At 40.6% G+C, this 21019-nt stretch overlaps 2 protein-coding genes and 1 long non-coding RNA gene across 3 annotated transcripts; 2 read left to right on the top strand and 1 right to left on the bottom strand.

Moving 5' to 3' along the window:
* Positions 1-2201: 2201 nt before the first annotated feature.
* Positions 2202-8169, bottom strand: LOC111267540 (uncharacterized). The gene is made up of 2 exons (XM_022845814.2): positions 6839-8169; positions 2202-3176 (listed from the first exon to the last, which is right to left on the bottom strand). The coding sequence occupies exon 1, from the start codon at positions 7934-7936 to the stop codon at positions 7010-7012; it is 927 nt and encodes a 308-aa protein (XP_022701549.1). The 5' UTR covers positions 7937-8169; the 3' UTR covers positions 2202-3176; positions 6839-7009.
* A 5164-nt stretch (positions 8170-13333) lies between these two features.
* Positions 13334-17524, top strand: LOC111267542 (uncharacterized). Its single transcript, XR_002684697.2, has 3 exons — positions 13334-13406; positions 15780-16150; positions 17428-17524. It is a non-coding gene; the product is annotated as an uncharacterized LOC111267542 (long non-coding RNA).
* On the top strand, positions 17502-18453 carry LOC111267541 (uncharacterized). The gene is made up of 2 exons (XM_022845817.2): positions 17502-17611; positions 17976-18453. Exons 1-2 carry the CDS (start codon positions 17603-17605, stop codon positions 18369-18371), a joined length of 405 nt encoding a protein of 134 aa, XP_022701552.1. The 5' UTR covers positions 17502-17602; the 3' UTR covers positions 18372-18453.
* The last annotated feature ends 2566 nt before the right edge of the window (positions 18454-21019 follow it).

The raw sequence follows: 21019 nt of genomic DNA, 5'->3' as shown, positions 1-21019 counted from the left end.
TAAGCACAGGTCGAGTTGAACCAAAAAATGTACCTCGTATTTGTACAAAATTTATTTAAATTAACAATATCTTATTATAGGAGCAATATTCTTTTGGACTACTTTCTAGTTATTCGAATGATTGCAATATACCAGACAAAATGGCATGCTATCCCTTGTTGGTGATTCAATTCATTTGATTTGTTGACATCGTAAGCAGGGTACCATGAACCATGGTTGGCGTAGACATCAATAGTCACCTGTTGACATGTCTGCAGTTGTCTCGTACATACGTTAAAGCAATCCTATTGCCTTTCTGCAGCTATCTAATCAGCGCGTTGATAAGCACGCGCAACACTGATAAATCCGATTTATATTACACCTAATATATATATATATATCCTCTTGCATCTATCTGATTGGAACAATTCTATTTTCTGAGAATCCTTCGACCGCTTTGTCTCGGTGACTCGTTTGCCTAATGCAGTCTCCCGATTACCGAGGGATTGACTGCATCTGATTCAATCTGTAAGGTCATTTAAATCAATCCTCTATATTAATCACGTCACGATGGTCACACTTTTTTCCCTACGGAACTACAAGATATTGATTTCGTTATCTGCGCCAGCTAGCGTACTTTTCTGCCATAATTATCACGCCTTGAGATTTCTTTTCGATCGATCAACGACTGGAAAATTATCTAATCAGGACTCTAACTCAGGCACTATCGTTCTGTTGCCTTTTCAATAGGTCAGCCCACCCCGTTCGTTCCCCTGTGAAAATGTCTCGTTAATCCGATACACTGTCCCATCTCGCTTTCGCAATGCAATTTACTTTTTCGTTAAAAAAAAAAAAATGGGAGATACGGTTTCGTAAATATTTCATAGAGTTCTATGTATAAGTAAGTTCTATTATAAAGATTTAACGAATATCTATTAATTGTTCTATCTAATCTATTACTGGCAAATGGTTAAGCTTATGCTCGAAATCATCAAAAATCTACCTCGGAGAAAAATATACAAAACATCATCAAAATCAAGCAGTCAGCTGAAGTCTAGCGGCAATTTAAACTATTATCTGGTAAAAGATCAGTAAATAGAACTTTAACGAACTTTAGATAGCGACCATTATATCTTTGTACATCGATGTAAGTAAGTTCGGAGAGGTAAATTAGGTCTCTGTCTAAAAAGGACAAAGGTGATTTGCGTTTAGCTAAACTAGAAAGGTTCTATAAGCTGAGGACTACCTGAAAAAAACCCATGTGGCCCAATGGCAGTGCGATGACGAAGCTATCCAAGAAAAAGGGCAATGAAGCTATCATTTTTCACGTCAGTAGTAGAAACATAGGGGCATTAAATCGGCCACGTTAAAGCTATCCTGCAAGAGCTTGATTAGAAGGTTTTTCTGCACCCACTGTATGTTTGTGGTTTTCGCCGATAGATGATCACCTTCTTCTGTGATCACTGGCAAATGAAATCGATATAGCAACAATACATTGACAATGTAAAGGGACTTGACAACTGGGTCTGTTCAACACAAGACATGGAACATAGTAAGTCGATAAATAAATCTGTTAAGAAATGGAAAAAAATAACGGCAAATACGCATTGAATAGATTATTAATAATAATAATAATAATAATAATAGAATTCGAGTGAAATGCTATGTAAAATATTTCTGCAAAAAAAAAAAAAAAAAACGCTATTACTCTTTGTCCTATACATAATTCTTGATTTTTTTTCTGCTACCGGCCAAGCGGTTGTTTTTTTCGGCCATCTTTAGCATTGTGCCAGATTTTTAAAACTATATCATATTTTGAAAACTTCCTGTAAGCACTATTTCTTGAAATCAGAGCAACTATCAAATGCATAGTGTCATCGAAAAGAAAAGAAAAAAATACGTGAAAACTGAAAACAACAGACAACGCGCCGCTGTCAGAGTAAAAATGTTTACAACGCTGTTCAGATCCTAATCAAACGAGGTATGAGCGTCATAAGACTACACAACAGTTTAGCGGTATCGGTGAGAGATAGCGTTTTGGGCCATACCTTTTTCAAAAGGTACTCACGCTCACAGAAATTCTACGTAGCTTTAAAATGTATTACAATTGTAGCAGATAAAAATGAAAAAAATTAAAAAAAAAAAAATCAAAAATACATTGTCACGCCGAGGGCCGAAATATGATAACGATAAATAATTGTTCGTTTATCGAAGAAACGATATTCGAGGCTTTCCAATGAGATGTTGTGACTAGCATAAATCGGCTTTTATTTAAATAAAACAATTTTTTTCTGTATCATTACAATAAAATAATACATTTTGTGTGATATTTTTTTTGGGCACCACAAAGGGTCTATTGAAGTACATTAGTAACGTATTTGCTGTTTACCTGGTTCTTGAAAAGGTTGGAGTTTGTGTGCTTTTCTATTATTTAATCAGCGCACACGATGTCATATGGTGACCGTATTTAGACTGATAGTGTGATTTTTGAAATGTATTCAAGTTAATTGCTTATGGTAAAACGACCAGCAGGTGTATTTTGGTGTACAACAGCACTAATTTATGCGAAAAAAATGATTCACTTTCTAAAAATAGGAAAATTAGGTAAAGACGGAGAAAAGCTTTCGAGGACGCCAGACTCTAGATTTCATCACAGAATGACTATATATTTTTAAAGGCGTTTTAAAGCAAGCTAATCACTAGATATGGAATTATACACGTCATGCTGGACGAAAAGGCTGAACGCCGAATGAAAACGTACATACGACGTTGTTAAACCAGGTATTACATATATCAAGTACATCATACACACACAAATTTCAATATAGGGAAAGCCTCTTATAAAATTTCTCAAGGCCGACTCCGCACTCAGCCTGACGCGATATAAACGAAATTGAAAATTATGATTCGTCATCAACATAGGACATTTAGCGTCAGACGCCTCTGTTTAGGTATCGCCACCGGCCAGTGTTGTTTTTTATGCGTTGCGGTTCAGAAACCGATCCATTTCCGGTGATTCATCATGATGGTTGTGCTTCTGGCTCTTGTGTATCGCACTCACATGGCAACTTTCCGTATTTCGATAAGCATCCGTTCATCTCTGCTTGTTGAAGGGGCACATCAGTTACGAGGGTGGAAGGCTCCTCAGAAAAAATGTATGATAGGTAATATCCGTCTGGAGGACATCGATTTGGTACCTGCACAGGACAAGTTATAAGGTGACATCTATCGCATTGGCTGTACGTAAATCAATACGTTGAATACTAACGACACTTTACTTTGTGCAAGTACAATTCAAAGTTATCATTAATATCGTGCTTCACTCATACTTTTCAGAACTGCCCTGTTATTATGTGCTTTCGAAGTGGCTGCCAATGCCGAAACTATTGTTGCTTCCGTTTATGGCCTCAGATACGGCCACGCCACTGAAAATGGCGCGGCTAAAGTCCTGAATAAGCTCGTGCATGCTCTGCTTATTTCTTCGACGATCACCGCGCACGGCGCCTATACGTTTGTCGCTAAAGTTGCTTACGCCACCTTTGACTTACTTATGGATACCATTGGGTTTATCTAGGGCTGTTGCTATTTACAAAAACGTGTACGATCACAGCTAGCCAGACGGACTTGGCTACGGCAAAGCGATTTAGTCAAGGAAGAAAGACTGTCGATGTTTGTAATTTGTATATAGATGAAGAATTTGTAAAGGTGAAATACACGTGAAGGCGCTGGTTGTGTGGATCATGAATACCCGTATTTGATAAATTCCACACTGTACATCAATACGGTGACCTGAAGGAGCTCTCTTTTTGTTTTTAGAATATACTAATATATGTGTATATATATAAAATATATATATATATATATATATATATATATATATATATATATATATATATCCGGAGCTACAAAGGTAAGGCGTTCAAAGTCCTCCAAAAACTTATAATTTGTGCAATACGAATCATAATAGAAAATGTGAATTTCTGGCTTGAAAACTAAAAAAGAAAAACAAAAAACTGCTCACGTCAATGTGAGATGTCAAAAAACTTGGCTAGATACTGCAGGAACAACGAGGCTTGAGGCAAGATGTCTATCAACTTTTTTTCGAAAAGAGCTCGAGCTCAGATACAACTTTTTCTGTAAAAGCATTGAAATTCTTGCTGGACCTGGTGTGCTTATCCTGAAGCACGGAACCAACTGTGATCGACACGGATTTTATTAGAGCATTATTATTATATTATTTTATTAAGCACTATTGAATCTAATTTCAAAAATGTTATTAGTTAGTATTAATACTACATAATGTATAATAAAAATGTAAATCATCGTAAGACAAATCCTATGGACAGCTTTTGATCCAGATCCATCTACAGACTGCAATTTTTTTAATAAATGTCAATAGGCATTTGTCGATCTTGCAGAACGTATTGGACTATGCACTCATTCTATGGAGACATTCACTAGATTGACAGCGTTGTGCAGCACACAGCTGTTTAATTTTGTCTTGTAATAAAGATACTACAAATAAATAGAAATACGTCGACTTCATACATAATATAGCAAGTATGAACATAGCTTCAAACGTCTGGGTCATCGGTGCGACAATAGCGTCAACTCTGAAATCTGATTCAGCTTTAAAAAAAACCGGGTAAAAATTTAAGCTCGCTTATGATTTCGGTCAGGATTTCGCAGAGGCATAATTTTTCGGCAGATAAATAGCTACATATGATCTGTCAAATACGATCTTACGCCATATGTAACGAAGGAACATGATCGAAAAAGAGAAACCATCTTATATATAAATATATATGACAGACTAACCTCTTCAAAGAAACTATGCCCAAGGCAAAGTGCAGCTTTTGGTGTTCGAGATAACTAATTTTGGCGTTGATTACCCCCGTAAAGTACGACAGGACGGAATGCGATACGAGATATAGCAAAAGCTTAATGCCATAAACGGAAGCTAGCTTATTGATAAGTCGAATCTCGGTCGTAATTTGACTAGATTTTTTTATGTTTGTATTTTGTAGATTTACTGACGCATCGATAATTCAGATCATTGCTGTCCTCGCACAACTGAGCGCCGGGTTTGACGGGAGAGGCCGAAAAATCGTCAGAGCTACCGTCGTCTTATAAAAGCACTCCGTGTCAACTGGAAAAGCACAGTTCACGTTCTGACCCCACAAGGAGTTTTCGACATGTTTGTCGCATGTGTACTGTTGCAGCTATGTATAAGCGCGAAAAAAGGAATAGATCCGCTAGATCTTCGGCTGCGATTTGTTAGTGCTTGAATAGGCCACATCTCTCCTTAGTAGCTGAAGCAGCAGAGAAGGTCTTGCTCCGAAAAAACGAGAACCTTACCTCCCCTTGTTACTTCGTCGTTCTCCTACTAAGCGCACACACAAACGCACTAGTGAGCAGTGTTCGGGAAATTGCAGCATGCCTTCACGATTATTTGTAAGAAAGATAATGGTGACTAAACGTACGGCATCAATAGTTTGCGTTCTTATTGGCTCGCGAATTTCGTATGGTCGCCTTTGTCATTACTACTAGCTTGGCCAGGGCGCGAAGTGGGGCCGTTGCTGGCTACGGTCTGGGCGCCCCCGTTTATAGTCGCCTACTACTATCGATGACCCTTTACGCATCGCTGCTATTGCTGCTTCTGTCGTCATACTCCACCATGACGAAGCATGTGGCAACTGCCCCCGCTGTTGTTGCCTCCGTCGCTATAGTCGCTCACGCGGCTTCCGTTCTGATCGCCTCCGGCTGCGGCGCAACTAACGCTACCCCCGCCGCTTATGGCATTTATTATAAAGCTCCGGTCCTCACCTCCGCCCGGGCTATCGCTGGCGGTTATAGATACAGATCGGATATCGCTGCAACATTTGCCGTCCCGCTTGCCACAGTTGCTCATGTTGCCCTCGTTGCTTACGCCGCCCCTGTTAATTAAGAGAGCCCACGCTGCATCTGTCGTTAAAGCATATACCGCCCCTGTTGTCGCTTATGGTCATCGATATGCACCTGTCCGGTCGCCGGCGAGCCGTTTTGTAATCTAAACGTACCACATATTATGGACATGAGGAGGGACGTAACAAAATGGAACTCGTTGGACCTATAGGTAGCCGAAATCGATGGGTAGGTTCCTGATTCATCAATGCAGAGCCTAAGGGACTACCGAAAAGGATTACCTCGTGGATGTCAAGTTCAATTAAACAAATGTCATTTCATTAAAATACAAATGTCTATCAATAGACATAACCTCACGCAAGGCCACACTAAACACGCCAATAGCCCTGTGGTCGAATCAAGAGTGACGTGGCAGTAGAGGGCTGCCGTGCAATACTCTAATCAAAATTCAGAAGGAAGAACGAAGACGACTACTTGTAAACGTTTTTAATTTTATTATCAACAGCCATCGCATCGTTACCGACTGAAGACTCAGTCAATGCTCAGTTAAATGTCCATAAATTACGTTCGATAAAATTGCGCAAAACGTGAATCACTGCACATGTCTGTAATGTTAGAACCCTGCAACAGTGATTCCGTTTAACAGTGAAGAAGCTGGACGACGTCAAAGGGGATTAAAAGATTTTTGTTTCCAGCAGAACATTATGCCTAGTTTCCACGATAATGAAGTTATCTAAGAAACGTCGTCAAGACGAGTTTTTATCAATGTACATATCACGTACCTATGAAGTTTGAACGACATTTTTGTGTACGCCATAATTAGAAAATGTATGCTAAATAACAACGGCCCGGTCGGAATTGCCTCTTCCGTGACGTTCAATGTTATCGTTTGTTGTTAATAGTCGCAAAAGTGGACCAACCCCAGGCAAAGAAAGAGTACCCATTATACACTTACCTACAGAGCTATTATAAGTTCACGCTTATATGTTCCAGTGTGTGGGTTTGTATCTTTGCTAGCGTAGGGCCCAATAGAACAATAGGCGACAATAGTCCGTACGTCGACGCCAACTAAATCATTATAGGGACAAAATCATGTTTCCGTCTTCGCCACATGACCATCCTTTTTTCAAAAAAGACCGCCATTTAAATTGCGAGTAGAATCGAGTTTAGCGTCAGAACAATTTTTGGCGGTATCATTCAGGTTTTTATCGCGGTGCGGCGACGATTCAGTCACGTTGCTGCTGTTATTACCAGTGTCGCTGTTATCAGCTATTGAACTTTGACGAATGAGTTCTACTCTAAACAATCGACCGATATCAGCAGCCATCTGTTTTTCGATGCTCATCCCGCCATAGCCTTCGTTCAAGCACGGTATAGTTGATTCCGTAATCTGGAGTGATATCCAGAAACGAGTATATCCTTTAATGGAAATTTCACACTGTACGGCTATCGCGTTCTCTTCACTGTGAGCAGGGTCGAAGCTCACTGCTTGTAATGCTCCACGGATAAGCCCGCAGCAATATCGAGAACAGAGACCAACATCACCTTTGACAGCGCCCGCCGCCCGAACTAGCTTGCTTCCCCAACGGAATTCCGAATCGTCAATGCAGAAACTATCATACGTTTGGTCACTTCGTTTAGCACGCTTGAGATGCTCGGCTTGCTTTCCGAAAACGGCTTTCCAAAAAGTTCTCTGAATGAATTTAGCTAACTCCTGATTATTAGGGGCCAGCTGTAGACCTATTGGTAAGAGATCAACTATGCATCGACCTGCCCTCAAGCCGATATCCTCTAACGTCCTAGCCGATTGGCGTTTGGCGAGTTCCGCTAACATTACGTCTAGTAACACAAAAGCAGGGTCGGTTACGCAGACACGCTCTGCAGACTTCGATTTCGACACAACACTTGGCCTTCGAGATTCATAGGCCGGCGGGCTAGGTCGCGCACTAACATCCTTGGAAGAACTGTTTTTCAGAGTTTGACGAAACTGAGCGCCAATACGTTCTTTGAAGTCCTCAAATGACCGTAGCGAGCTAGAGCTAAAGATGCTCATGATTTCCTCTGTGCTGTACAAGACCGAAACTCGCAATTCGTGTAAATGGGTCACAAAGTAAATACTAATTGATTGGTCGTACTTTTCGGGTCGACACAATCGTATCGTCAGAAACAAACGGGAGCGGCGTTAGAGGAGACTTTCGAACTGCTTGTACTCTTTTGGCCCTTAGAAAAATCAAGCGTACGAGTGAGCCTGTGTAATGTTTTACTGTTGCCTAATGGCCAGTGTAGTTGAGCCTGTTGGTCGTTGCTGTGTGTCGTCAAGTAAATACTCAATGTATACACCGGTCTCTAAATGACGTCAATCGTACAAATGACATGCTATGCACCATCACAGATGTTGGCTTAGTGCAATGACGAGATCATGCGGGACAGTTTTGCACGTTTATCGAAGTGTCGCTGCGTGAGAGACTTCAGTAGTGCCTTCCAATGCGATGTCTGCTTAATAAGGTACTATGACGAAATAAAAAAAAATTTATCCGATTTCTCTAAGTTCAAGCAAACCTGAACATACTACATCGTGCCGAAATAACCTGTCGATAATACACGTAATACGTGTTTCCGTCTTTCTTTGATGCGTTTATTAGCCATCGTTGTTTCGACGACTGCTACTGTATCTACTTGGGCAAATTTTACGTTTGACAGAAAACTCGCATGGCCACGCAATGACAATGACTGGAAAGAAGTTCTGCCATCGATGGCTTAATAATTTTCTGGTACGCTAGATGTACGAACGTATGCCATTCACCAAGGCATGCTGAGCATAGACTGTCGACGAGTTTTCCCATTACAAGGATTCTAGACCTCATGACAGGCTTTACCTTGCATTTCACCTGTTATTGATGTGACACACTTGGTGGAACCCGAATTAGATTTATATCTAAAACCTGCTTAGATATAAGAGTTACTGGTGTAGTGAAGGTGCCCTTCAATGTTTCTCATAAAACGCACACCGTACAATGATTGCTATTATAAACAAAATACGTTGATTAAAAATGTACGCCGAAATATAATAGGCTTTGTTTGGCTAACTTGTGGGATCTGACGGATTAAGACCTAACTTTTAACATTGGCAAAGATTACGGGATTCGACGCAGAAAATCTAGAGTCCATTAGATGCAGTGAAACAAAAGCAAGGAAAGAGGTAGCTGTAGTGTTATTATTTTCGTGGTGGGGTGGTACGAAATATCGATTTCAAATAAATTATGCAAAAATAGACTGCGCTGACGTTCTCATAAATCAAACTAACGGTAAACTAGAAATTTCTAGATTAAAAATTCTGTTGCTTTATAAGCTAAATGCTAATACCTCCTCGAAATACGCTTATGGGTGGAAAGGTGGATTTCTTTACCAAATAACTTCATATTTCGCAAATTATATGAAAACCCCTAACGAGAATAACGTTAGAACGGAACACGGCTTCATTCTAGCTCACCTAGTCGCCTGTTACTTAGCAAATGAACCTGAAGCCGGTCAGAACGCCGGGTCTCTTCGTGTCAGATACCTATAGTGTCTAGCTGCTTAAAGGTCACGCTGATGAGTAAAGCGCACTACGCCACTCCCTCACGGGCTGTAGAATTGGCCACTTATACTAGGCCAAAATCAACCGTACGCGTCGCTTCAAGCGTGCGGTAATCCTGCATGTTTCTTAATATATTTCTGGAACGGACAACGCTGAAGTCTCGGCGTTTGTGCCTACCAGCATTTTCCATTTGTAGGAACGAATTGTTGTCGCCTGTGAAAACCTCGAGTAGAGATAATGTACATAGAGAGCTCGGACACCAATGCCAGTACTCGTAGGTTAATGAGTAATCATTGTGTTTTGAATTCTGAGTTGGCCGCAAAGTATAGTCATAGATTTTGCGCTTTACACTTACGTAAATGAATTGAAGCAATATTTAATAAGTGAACGGCAGCAATGCAGATAAAGAGGGAGACCAATTCTTTTAAATTCAACTTAACTAGTTTATCTTATGAAGTTATTTCCATTCGGGTTTGATAGGCTTGCTTTAATCGCGAGTAAGTTTGTCGAATTGTTTAGACAAACAATTATGCGGTGCTTTTCAGATACGCAATATGTGCGTATAAGAGGAATCGTGATCGGTCGATGCGTGCCATATTTTGAAGAGGACTGCAGCCTGCTCTGCGTCCTACATTAGAACGAGAGTTGGCCTTCTTTTTTTCATATGTACTGTCGCATTTAATTCGCAATAGTCGTAAGCGGCAAGGTTACAGTTACGCCATCTTCATATAAAATCGATTTTTGCTAAATGTCCGATTGGAAGAGGCTCGAACATTTACTTCAGCGAAATACGTCAACGACAGCCAAGCTGAATAATACATACTCGACACCTCTAACTAACGCTGAATTACCATTGACACAGACGTACAAATAAGCGAGAACAGCCGTATTTACTTAGGCGCCATTTTCTATTCATAAGGGAAGAACAAGCAAATCATTCGAGACCATATAGATCATTGTTGCAACTACCCCAATTCGATGTTCAAGATTGTCGTTGAATGTTGTTACCATATACTAAATGTGCCGATGATAGAGACCTTGCCTGCAATATGCTGAGCATCAGCTTCACTCAAGGATGTTGCTGAAGTTTTTCAAGACTTTTATGCCGTATGCATGAAGAGTTAGCAAATTGTATGCCGGTTGTAAGTTTTATAATCGACTGCTTTTCTGGACGTTGAATTAAGGAAACTAAACTTCTGTGAACTATGAGCTATCCAAGCGAAGTTGGACTTGTGTGAGGCAGTTATGATCAGAGCAGTTCTTTTAAATCACTGCATGGGTAAACCGTAGTTAAACGTCAGATCTGTCATACGCGAATATGAACTCGGTTCGATTGATCTGGCAAATATGAACGGACTTCCGCTGAACTTTTTTAATGATTGTTTTTATTATGCGCTAAATAAATATTTTTCGTATATAGTTGTTTTTTTTTTTTTTTTTTTCTAATATGATTCGTATCTGTTGTTCTTGAAACATGCCAAAAAAAATAATTTTTATGGCACTCGAAACAATTTCGCTACCTATTTGATACTGTCTGTATGCTCGCATGCCCCAGAGCGGTTAGTTAAATTTAGGGAAATCAGAAACGTAACGCAAATATACTCTGGACGGAACTGATGAAAATGGAACATATTCCATCTTATGTAATTAATCTTCTTTTTAACTTTTTATAGCCAGGAAAATTACTTTGATGGGCAAGGTTAATCTTCTGAAACAGCAATCGATTTCGTTTGAGGTTAGCTAATAGGCTAAGCAGCATAAAGCTCTACGAAACTGGATAGCTACCTATAATTTTAAAGGGATCATTTATTTTAAAAACCCAGTTAAGTTCGAAGACTAACAGCAGGGAGGGCTCATCTTCTATTACTCAGAGAAACAAGTAAACAAGCGCAGCTAACACCCACTGATATGACATATTTTCTTCGAGCAGCTTACCCCTCGAAAAATATTCGTTTTTTTTTTACGGCCTGCGGTTTTTTAGCGACAATCCAGTTCAAGTGTACAGGAACAAGCTCACCGTGGATCGTGCAGTCTTCGTAGACGAGAACAAGTTTAGGCAATAGTTAGTGAGTCGCAGCGATAAGTATACCGATGTGACACATTACACGCGGGAAGCCTTGTATGTCCGGGTCCACACTGCAAGGACCTACTAAGGTAAATTAAGGCCATCGTTTTCATGCAATAGACTAGCGTTAAGAACCTGACCAAGCTTCCTTCTAAGCGACACCTCATACATCTATCGAAATTAGGGTGTACAGAGATGACAGTGAACATATGTATGTGGTATGGCCGTATGCACGCAAGAGATTGTTCAGTTGACTAGCTAAATACTAGACACGGTGCCTAAACTCCGTAAACGTTCTTTACCTATAAACTTATGGCTTTAATAATATTACTGAAAGTATATATATCTAACAAAACTAAAGCCTCACTCATGTTTCACTCGGAGATTATCACCGATGCTAAATCAGCGAAGTCTATTGATGTCATCATCGCGCCTTTCTTGCAGCCTTCGTTTATCTAGTCCTGACTGAAGTACTATTATTCGAGAAACTGAGCTCATTGAAAAAAAAGTCTGGGACAACAAGATATTAGTAACCAAATATATTCATCAGGCCCAATCTTTAAAATAAGTTACCGAAGATCAATAACAAGTCACCTGTAAACCCGTTTCAGTGTAAAATCGTGTGCGATTTAAAACAACATCAGTTAATCGTTCCTAACGAGTTTAGCAGGTCAGGTCATCTTAACGTACGGCTATTCAACGCGCAGTATCTTCTGCCTTTATGCTTCTGCTGCCCCGCGTCCAAAAACGAATTCATCATATTTGGTTAAATTCATATTTTATTCTACCTATTCATGTATTACAGTTTCCCTTAATGATGGCAATAGACGATGATAGATACTTAATTCATCACGAAGATATAAGATTCTTCGCTTGTGTACTATGAGCTAGCTCGAAGCAGAAAAGGTCGGCTTAGGGATGGACCTATAATTGTTGCTATCGCTAGCCCTGTTGTCGTTATCGTATGCTGTTGTAGTTGCATCTGTGTACAACCTTGATTCATCATCTTGTTTTAGCCATAGGGCAACAGCTGGTATCGCTGAAGGCGGCACACAGCTTCAGCTGCGGTGACAACAGCATTGAGATAAATCTTCTGGCCTGGGCGATCTTTTAATCATAAGCGGACCCGCCTAAATCAACTAGGCTAAACTGACTGTTCTTTCAGCTTGTCAACTGACCCACCGACTAGAACAGTAAATCGGATACGATGCCGATAGAAAGAAGACCATGGTCCTTGCACTACGTTTCAAAGCACTTGAATTAATCATTTATTAAAACAGTGCCAACTAATCACCGAGGGAAAGGATAACACAAACGTGCTCGTTCTAAGCATCGCGGTACAGATCATCTATTATTATCATTATTATAACCTGTACTCTAAGCGAGTGTGATTTTCTCAAAAAGAAAACGTCCCTGAGAAACAAAACAGTAGTCTCGAATATCTGATACAAGGTCTGTTCTCTGTGGCCCCCAATATGACCCATTTCTATTCTTAAACCAGCATTGACCCAAGCTCTTTTTTTTCCAATTTCGTTTTTGCAGAAACTCGCCGTCGTCGAAGTCACCTATCGTGGCCGAAGCCCACGCCGGCTAGCTTCGATACGGTTTTGCTGCCCGCGCCGACGACGCTACGCTAGTTACGGTCTCGAATACGATAGCGCGACTGCCACTGTCCCCGCCTACGGATTGGATTCTGTTGCTACCGTCGTCGCTTCGTCCTATTCTACCGCGGCCAAGCGTCGCCGCTCCCGTTGTTGCTAAGGCCGCTGTTGCATACGGGCTTCGACATGGAATTGCTGTTGCTGCCCCCGCTTACGGTCTTGAATACGGCCACGGACCCGGAATACGGAAGGCGATCTGCTAAATACCCTGAACTAATCGGTAATATAAGGGATGGTGAATTAATTATGTAATAAATCATCAACTTTTGGATTTGTTGTTTGCAGTGGATTTGATTCATAGTGTAATTCGATTAGAGGCGGGCTTGACCTGTTTCGCTACTGTGACTTTTATTGCCTATCTAGTTTCGTAAATATAACATTTTTTAACCTAATGCTTTAGTTAACCTTCATGCTCACTGCATTTGTATACATCTGAATTGCCAATGTTTCTATTGCAAGCAGTAAGTTGTATTAAATCTATGAATGCATGCAATAGCAAAAGTAGCTAACATTTAGAAAAATATATAGTTTTTTTTCTTTAAAAGTTTATGCTACCAACGATACCTCTATGTGAACCATACATATACGTATTTTTCTATATAACAATTTTGATACTGTAAGTACTTGATACTAAGTAGCTGATTTTAGTATCCCACATTATATCAGCCCGTTGTCCGGAAACAGAATAGCTGCTAATGGTACAGGAAACCTCTGCACCCTACATCACAAAGGGCCCTCTCTTGATATACTAGTGCGCTTATAAAGGCATATAACGAATCATGATAATTTTATTCCAATATAATGTTTCATGACTATGACTGTCCCTTACATACAACTACCTAAAAACAGGTGTGAATCAATGATTTTAAGGTTATTTCAACTTGCATGTACTCTACAAAAATAGAATGTAACGCTTTCTTTTTCGGGGTATCCACACACACCTATCTACATTGAGCAGTTCTCTATATATATATGGGCCACAAAGTTGAATCTTATGTGCACGCCCAGCTTTTTGTAAGGAATACAAGGATAGCCATGAAGGATCAGATCAGGAATCGCAGAAGTAACAAAATTATTTTCCTTTTAACCTCGTCCGGACCTGAAGTAGGTTCGTTGTCAAGAGGCGTGTGCCTTAGCTCACGAATTCCCGCTTCTCTCTTTGAATAGATGTCTTCATTGCGACTGAATCCGAAAATCCCAATGCTTAGTCATTTACCCCCCCCCCTCCCACATACCCACTCCTTCGGAGGTCCGAAAAGCTTTCAACTGACAACAGCAATCGCATGCTACCTGAATCATATAAGAGTAGCAGGCCACCTGAGCTGGGGCATGAAGCCATAAGCAGGTACCGGCTAGCAAATGGTGTTTGGGTGTTGAAAACGATCAGGAAGTCGTTATACGCTTCAGATTGGTTAGACCATACGTTACTTCCAAAGCTTTCCAACCTTAAAAGGCTATTATACGGATCATATATAACCAACAAGAGAAACTAAGCAAGAAGGCGAAACACGTGGAGGTAATAGCCGACGGATAGTAATCAGTATGAAAATGATCTACCCGTGTTCTGAGATGTCGTGCCTACTACTAACCTACCGCGTCAAACGTTACTGCGCGGTAAAACTTTGTTGATTTTTAATAGAAAGCGTCTGAAATCGGCCGCTTGTGTCGTCCGGTCGCACGATGCTGCCGACAGAGCAGCAAACTTTCCCCTACAGTTAGTCTGTCATTGAATCCGATTTCTGGTTTTGTCTACCATTCACCCCTTTATGTATCTGCCGTCTATACCTATTTAAACGCAACGTTTTTGAAAATTATCCGAAACAGAAAATTGCCTTCGTAGGTTGACGATGCCTATTGACCTTGGCTTCCGTCGGTTGTATCCACTATTCATATACGACTTTAAAGGGATCCAACTAGGGTCATCGTTTCGGTGTGGTATATTTGGACATAAAAGAATAAATAACTGCCTTACATGTGAAGCCAAACGACCGTACACCGTCGTCAATTCAGGCAGATATATGGCCTCAGCGATGACATTAGGTAGCTTGTATTCCAATAGCCTTATATGTATATATGATCTATCTTGCCCAAAAAAAAAAAACAATCATATGCTAGGTGCGCATGAAGCCCCAGTTTCGTAACCATAGCGGGTTCAACTGAACGCCCCTAACGATATTTTTTGTCAAAGAATTTAGTGACTAAGTAACATGATTTCTTATAGTTATGAGACGTTCGTTGTTAGTGACTTTCCAGCTTCTACGGTTAGTTAACTGCGAGCACATGCACAGCAACGCTATTCTAATCAAACTATTGGCGTCCCTGTGAGAACGCTATCCTTACCCGATAGATTCTTAGTCCATCAGCACGCATACATAAATGTATAGGTACATTGTGCTCAAATACATTTACTTGCACCAGACGTTTTCCTAATCGAAAGTTAGCTTTGAAAATAAGAGCGCTTCTAAGAAACTTTCCGTCACAGATACATGTCCAGTCACGATTTGCGTTACGTATTGGTTGCAGCTTCAAATTTGATGAAGTGTAAACGTTTCAGCCATTGCTTCTAATCTATTTCTATCCGTTTGTAATACAGCTGAGAAGGAGCCCCGGCGATTTACGAAAACGCCAACATCAGTTGACTAGAGTCTCAACGAATGTTGGCTTTCGAACACCCCTTTGGCCACTCTGAGTTTTAATTCTGCTGGTATGGCCATAGTTAGCTCTACTTCAATTGGCTGACATCCTCGATAGTGGAACAAAGTGTATCGATGCCTAATCTCGAAGCACTATCATCATCATCATCATCATCATCATCATCATCATCATCATCATCATCATCATCATCATCATCATCATCATCATCATCATCATCATCATCATCATCATCATCATCATCATGTGTGCCCAGGTTTAATGGGTTAACACATCTCCAACGTAGCATCATTGCAAACCCCGTCGCGGACGGTACGTGTGGCAAACGTTCTCTTTTAGAATGATTAATAGGGTTTTTGTTATACTTACTTTAAGTGCTGACTTACTATTATCTAATCTGGACAATTATCTGGTTACAAATCCAAACGGCCTGCGCGCTTAGAAAAAGCTGAATATGCTCAATAAAAAAACAGCCTATAATTGTGTCGTAATTTGATAGATGAACTAAGTTTTGTTACAGGCATTTCGTTAAACAACGCGAGAGAAATTACAATAACCATATATCTATCATTACCGATTCGTCTTAAATGTCTGAATGCTATTGTCAATCAAAAGCTTTACTTTGACATAATTGCGTTAAGTCGTATCGTCTAAGTACCTTGACTTCGGTTCAGAACAGCAGATTTGACCCTGTTCACTTTGGCTCGAGATATAACCAAACAACGTCGTTTTAGTAACTTACCCCATTGTCATATCGGCAGTACGGGACGCACGAGAGTGTTGCCCGTATTTTCCAACGCCAAATGAAACATGGCTGCCTCGGCCTCGAACGTAGATCAGGTCATAACTTACAAAGTTTGGTAAGCAGATACGTTAACATCACGGGATAGCTGGGACAATTTGCCTTCTTCTTTACCAAGATACTTTTAAACGAAAAATGGTTGATGAAGACGGTGCGAATTGCTCGCTCACGTTTAAGCCCTTTAGTTAAAATCGTACACGTCCATATTTCTTTCGTATTCGTGACTGTACCTAGCCTAACCTGTAAACATCAAGTTCTTGTAGTTAAAAATATACGCAAATAGATTGAAGTATATTAATTTAGCATAACTGTTAAGACGAATCCATTTTACGAATTAGGGAAAATGTCCAGACACGTTTCGGTACATGATTCAATATATCACTTCTGCGGCCTACGCTGAGAATCTCTGAGCACGCAAGGTAGGCCAAGAGAGGTCGAGTCTGCTAACTTATGATCCGAATACTAGCTCAGACGTGTTTTGTCAATTCGTACCTAAAACTATTATCGAAATTTAGCAACTTTATGCGACACAACAAACAAATGATCATTTTCGCAAATATAGAACCTCAATCATTTTACACGATAAAAATTCAAGCGGAGTTCAACGTTCTCCTTGTCCTTGACGTTATTATGCATCTCTGTGAAGAAGTGTTGTACTGCGAACACTGTTAATCGCACCTTCTACTCAAGGCAGTCTAAGATGTGGCCGTTGGTAGCGATTTGTCGGCGAAAAAACCCCCAGCTCTTTCCATTCCCTATTTTCACTTTCCGTTAAAAATTTTCTTAGGCAACCATTTTCGACTTTCAACCAGAAACTAACAGAAGGTTATGTTAGCACCGTTTAAAACTCATCAGGCGAGGGTAATGCAGCCGGACAAGGCTTATAAAAGCTTCCACCTGTGAGTGACAAATCACAAAAGGTCTAACCACAGAGAAGCGGACTTACCTGTTAGCTGTTCATCATGCTCGTCGTGAGTATCGCCAAATATTTTTGATGTGAAGCCCCTACTGTCGCATCGAAGCGAGCAAAGGCCTTTGTTGTTCGATTACCAACAAAGTTGTCGACAACCTATTACCTTACCTTAGCCTACCGCTTCTGTCCTCTAAATCTTCACGTACTCATGTATGCAGATAGATACGCACGATTTCTTATAATAATAGTTTATTATTTAGCTTGTACTTCGGTTTGCCTCTTATAGACTTCGAATTTTAGAAGCGCTTTAGTCTGAGGCTTTTGGACCACTAATTCGTGTCTTAAGCAATGTCGTACAAAACAGGGTAGATCAATCGTCGCTTAATCGAACTAGACAATAATAATACATTTTTCGTTTCAAGTTCGCCTTCATTGCCGTGCTGGCAGCTGGAGCTTATGCTGGAGCTCTCGACAGTTACGGCCTCACTCCCTCTGCCTATGGCCACGGGTACAGCGCTGTTCCCGCCTACGGACATCGATACGGCGTTGCTGTAGCTGCCCCAGCCTATGGCCACGCCCCTGCCTACGGGGCGGCGTACACTGCGCCCGTGGCAAAGATCGCTGCCCCTGTAGTGGCGTCTTCATACACCACCGTGACGAAGTCGGTTGGCGCTCCCATTCCTGTCGCTAAGGTTGCCGCTCCCGTAGCCGTCGCGGCGCCTGCTTACGGCCATGCATACGCAGCTCCGGCGTATGGACATGATTATGGGTACGGGGCGGTTTATTCTGCCCCCGCCGGATACGGCAAACTATATTAGGCAGAAACCCCAGGGATGATAACGATGATCTAAAGATGGCATTGTAAGTTAGCGCTGACAATAAATGGCAATGAACGTTCAATTTAGTGTTATCCTGTGTTGTGTGAATATTAACTGTGCGCGCAAGTGCAATTCTCAGTCTTTACAGTATAGCCGTCTGTGGGGCATACCAAAACATCAGGTTTTTGTTTTTTTTTTTTATTATTCGCATTTTAAATGGATTTCTCTTAAGGGTACGATCGCTAGGTGCATTCTTCTTTTCGGCGGGCAGAGTAGCCGCTGCGTCCGAGTTATTGCCTAAGAAGGCCACCTATTTTTAGTCACATAAAGCATATCTATGCTAAAATCGTATGCAGATGGCTTCGGTATTCAGTTGAAGTTATCGCTCAGCGCACGATTCCGGTCGCTCATTCAGCAAGCGATTTACCCGAACTTCGCAACTATTCGCATCAGCAGGAACAATCCGTCTTTTGCCAATGTCGGCATGCCTTATGTTATCGTTCATTATCGAAAATTTGTTGCTTTTCTTCCATTGTCTCATGCCCGTACATTGTCTTAGATGAACCCCTGCTTCTGAGCTAACCCCAAATGACTTTTTCGTTTAGTCCGGAGTGTACGCTTACTGCTAATCTAGCTATTATAAATGCCCAATCTATAGGATCGACGCGATCTCACACGAAAGACACCGCTCTTTTTTATAGATCATTCGCAGGAGAGAAGCGGTCGTTAGTTTCCTGTGATTGTTCGTGGGGTCGCCGGTGCTAATATATACAGTAAGATTTTCAACAAAAATAAACATATGATCGTCGCCGTAAGTGCGGCAATCTTCAACAATTACATGTACAAGGCCCTTCCAGAAGTTGTAAATGGTGATCTGACTTCTTTCACGTCGGAATCTCTACTCTCTTGGCCGCGTATATCTGTTGAAGATGAACATTTACCAATGGGAAAAAAAAAAGCCTGGAAAGTTCAAATTTTCAGTTTTATTTTTACCTGGACGGGAAAACGACGACTGGCAGTTAGCTTTTGCCGAAACGCAAGGGAAACCGTTGTAAGTGTTACAAAGAGAGCCCTAACCCTTTCCAAAGCATATCTTCTAACTGTGAATTTTTCAATTTAAATTAACAAAGATAATTAAAATCTTTGATATGTAGATAATATTGGGTTCTAATTTTCGTAGTAGTTCAGACGTTATAGATCGACGCTAGTAAAGCCTATCGAAGTCGTAATCAAGTAAATTGTAAGATTAACCTAAAAGCACTAAATGTAGGAGCATTATTTAGAAACTGCCAACATAAATTTGTCAGATACGTTATTCTGAAGTAGACAGGTTAGCGATTGGATTTACGAAAAAGGTCGTTGGGATGGTACGAGAACGGTCAGGAGATTGACTTTAATTACCGACTAGTTGTTGTTGGATAGCTCAGCAATAACCATTGACTGAGTTAGCTAACTTCAAACAGATTCGCAACTGTAGTAACTTTTCTTTATAGCTGACACTCAATTGAACTTTTTACGAAAAGCCGCCAAATTTTTGTTTAGCATTACTTCGAAAAAATTATTAAGAGAATCAAAAGCAAGCTGAAGCTGCCGTTCAACTGAAAATCAGAAACAATCTCTAAGGGAGAAAATTGAAGACAGCATTCGAAGAGAAGGAAATATTCAAAAAAAAAAAAAAACTAGATTAAGCGATTGCTTTTGACGGGACCGAAGGGCGCACCAAGACCACTCACAGAACCGCAGCTGATAGGCCTAGCATGCGTTGATAAGCCATTCGTCGACACTAATATAATTATATCAGATTGTGATCTGGTTAGCCAACCCCAATGCGAGTGCTAGACACAACGAAGTGACTGAAAGCTAAGTTGGTAAATCACTGCAGAAAGTAACTAGCAACATAGTGATGAAGTGCTATTCGTCTTAGAAGTTCGTGACAATGAACAGATTTTTGTAAGTTCGCTGATGCCGTCACCTATTAGCCCCGACGGCTAGCGTCAAGTGAAACGATCTTCACTTCGAACCTGAATCTTACCTCGTGTATCTCCGAGTTCTAGCACTGCGCTATCACGAAAAAGTACGCTAATAGAAATTTTCGAGGACCCGATTAATGATGGCCTAAATATGTTAACTATTTACGAGGTTAATTAATTCATTTAATGAACCATTATTGTAGTAGAGATAGTGACCACTTATTTTTAGAAGAAAGGTGAGTTCAGCATGACAACAAAAGATCATCTTAATCATATAGCAGTTATTGTGTAGTTCACATGAGAGAAAGTAGTTTGGTCAGCAAAGAAGATGGTTTATTGTTAGGCAATAGCCGAAGGTTGAACTTCTTATTGATCTGCCCAACCGCGAGCGCTAAATGAGACGCTCGGCCTCTCGTCGATTCGGCTAAAGGATCCCGTATTGGCAAGAGTGTTTACTAATTGTTAGATAACCCGACACTGCTCCGATATCGAGTTAGTTCTAACAGATGATTCCAAATTGAAAACTCCAGTGGAAGTCTTCGTCCTGCCAGATGTTCCACTTCAACATGTCGCCGTCTATTTAAGCTTCGGGAGCATAGAAATATTAAAATTAATAAGCCGCCTAAGCCAATACCAGTTGAAATAGGCTTCTCTTATAAAATATAAAGTTACCTCCTG

This window comes from Varroa jacobsoni, unplaced genomic scaffold, assembly GCF_002532875.2.
Source record: "Varroa jacobsoni isolate VJ856 unplaced genomic scaffold, vjacob_1.0 scaffold_1199, whole genome shotgun sequence".
NCBI classification, from domain to species: Eukaryota; Metazoa; Arthropoda; class Arachnida; order Mesostigmata; family Varroidae; genus Varroa; species Varroa jacobsoni.
This window is presented reverse-complemented; position numbering and strand designations above follow the sequence as displayed.

Bases quoted from the DNA above. Each gene is read 5' to 3' on its own strand.
- LOC111267540 (XM_022845814.2), bottom strand. From the start codon at position 7,936: ATGAGCATCTTTAGCTCTAGCTCGCTACGGTCATTTGAGGACTTCAAA.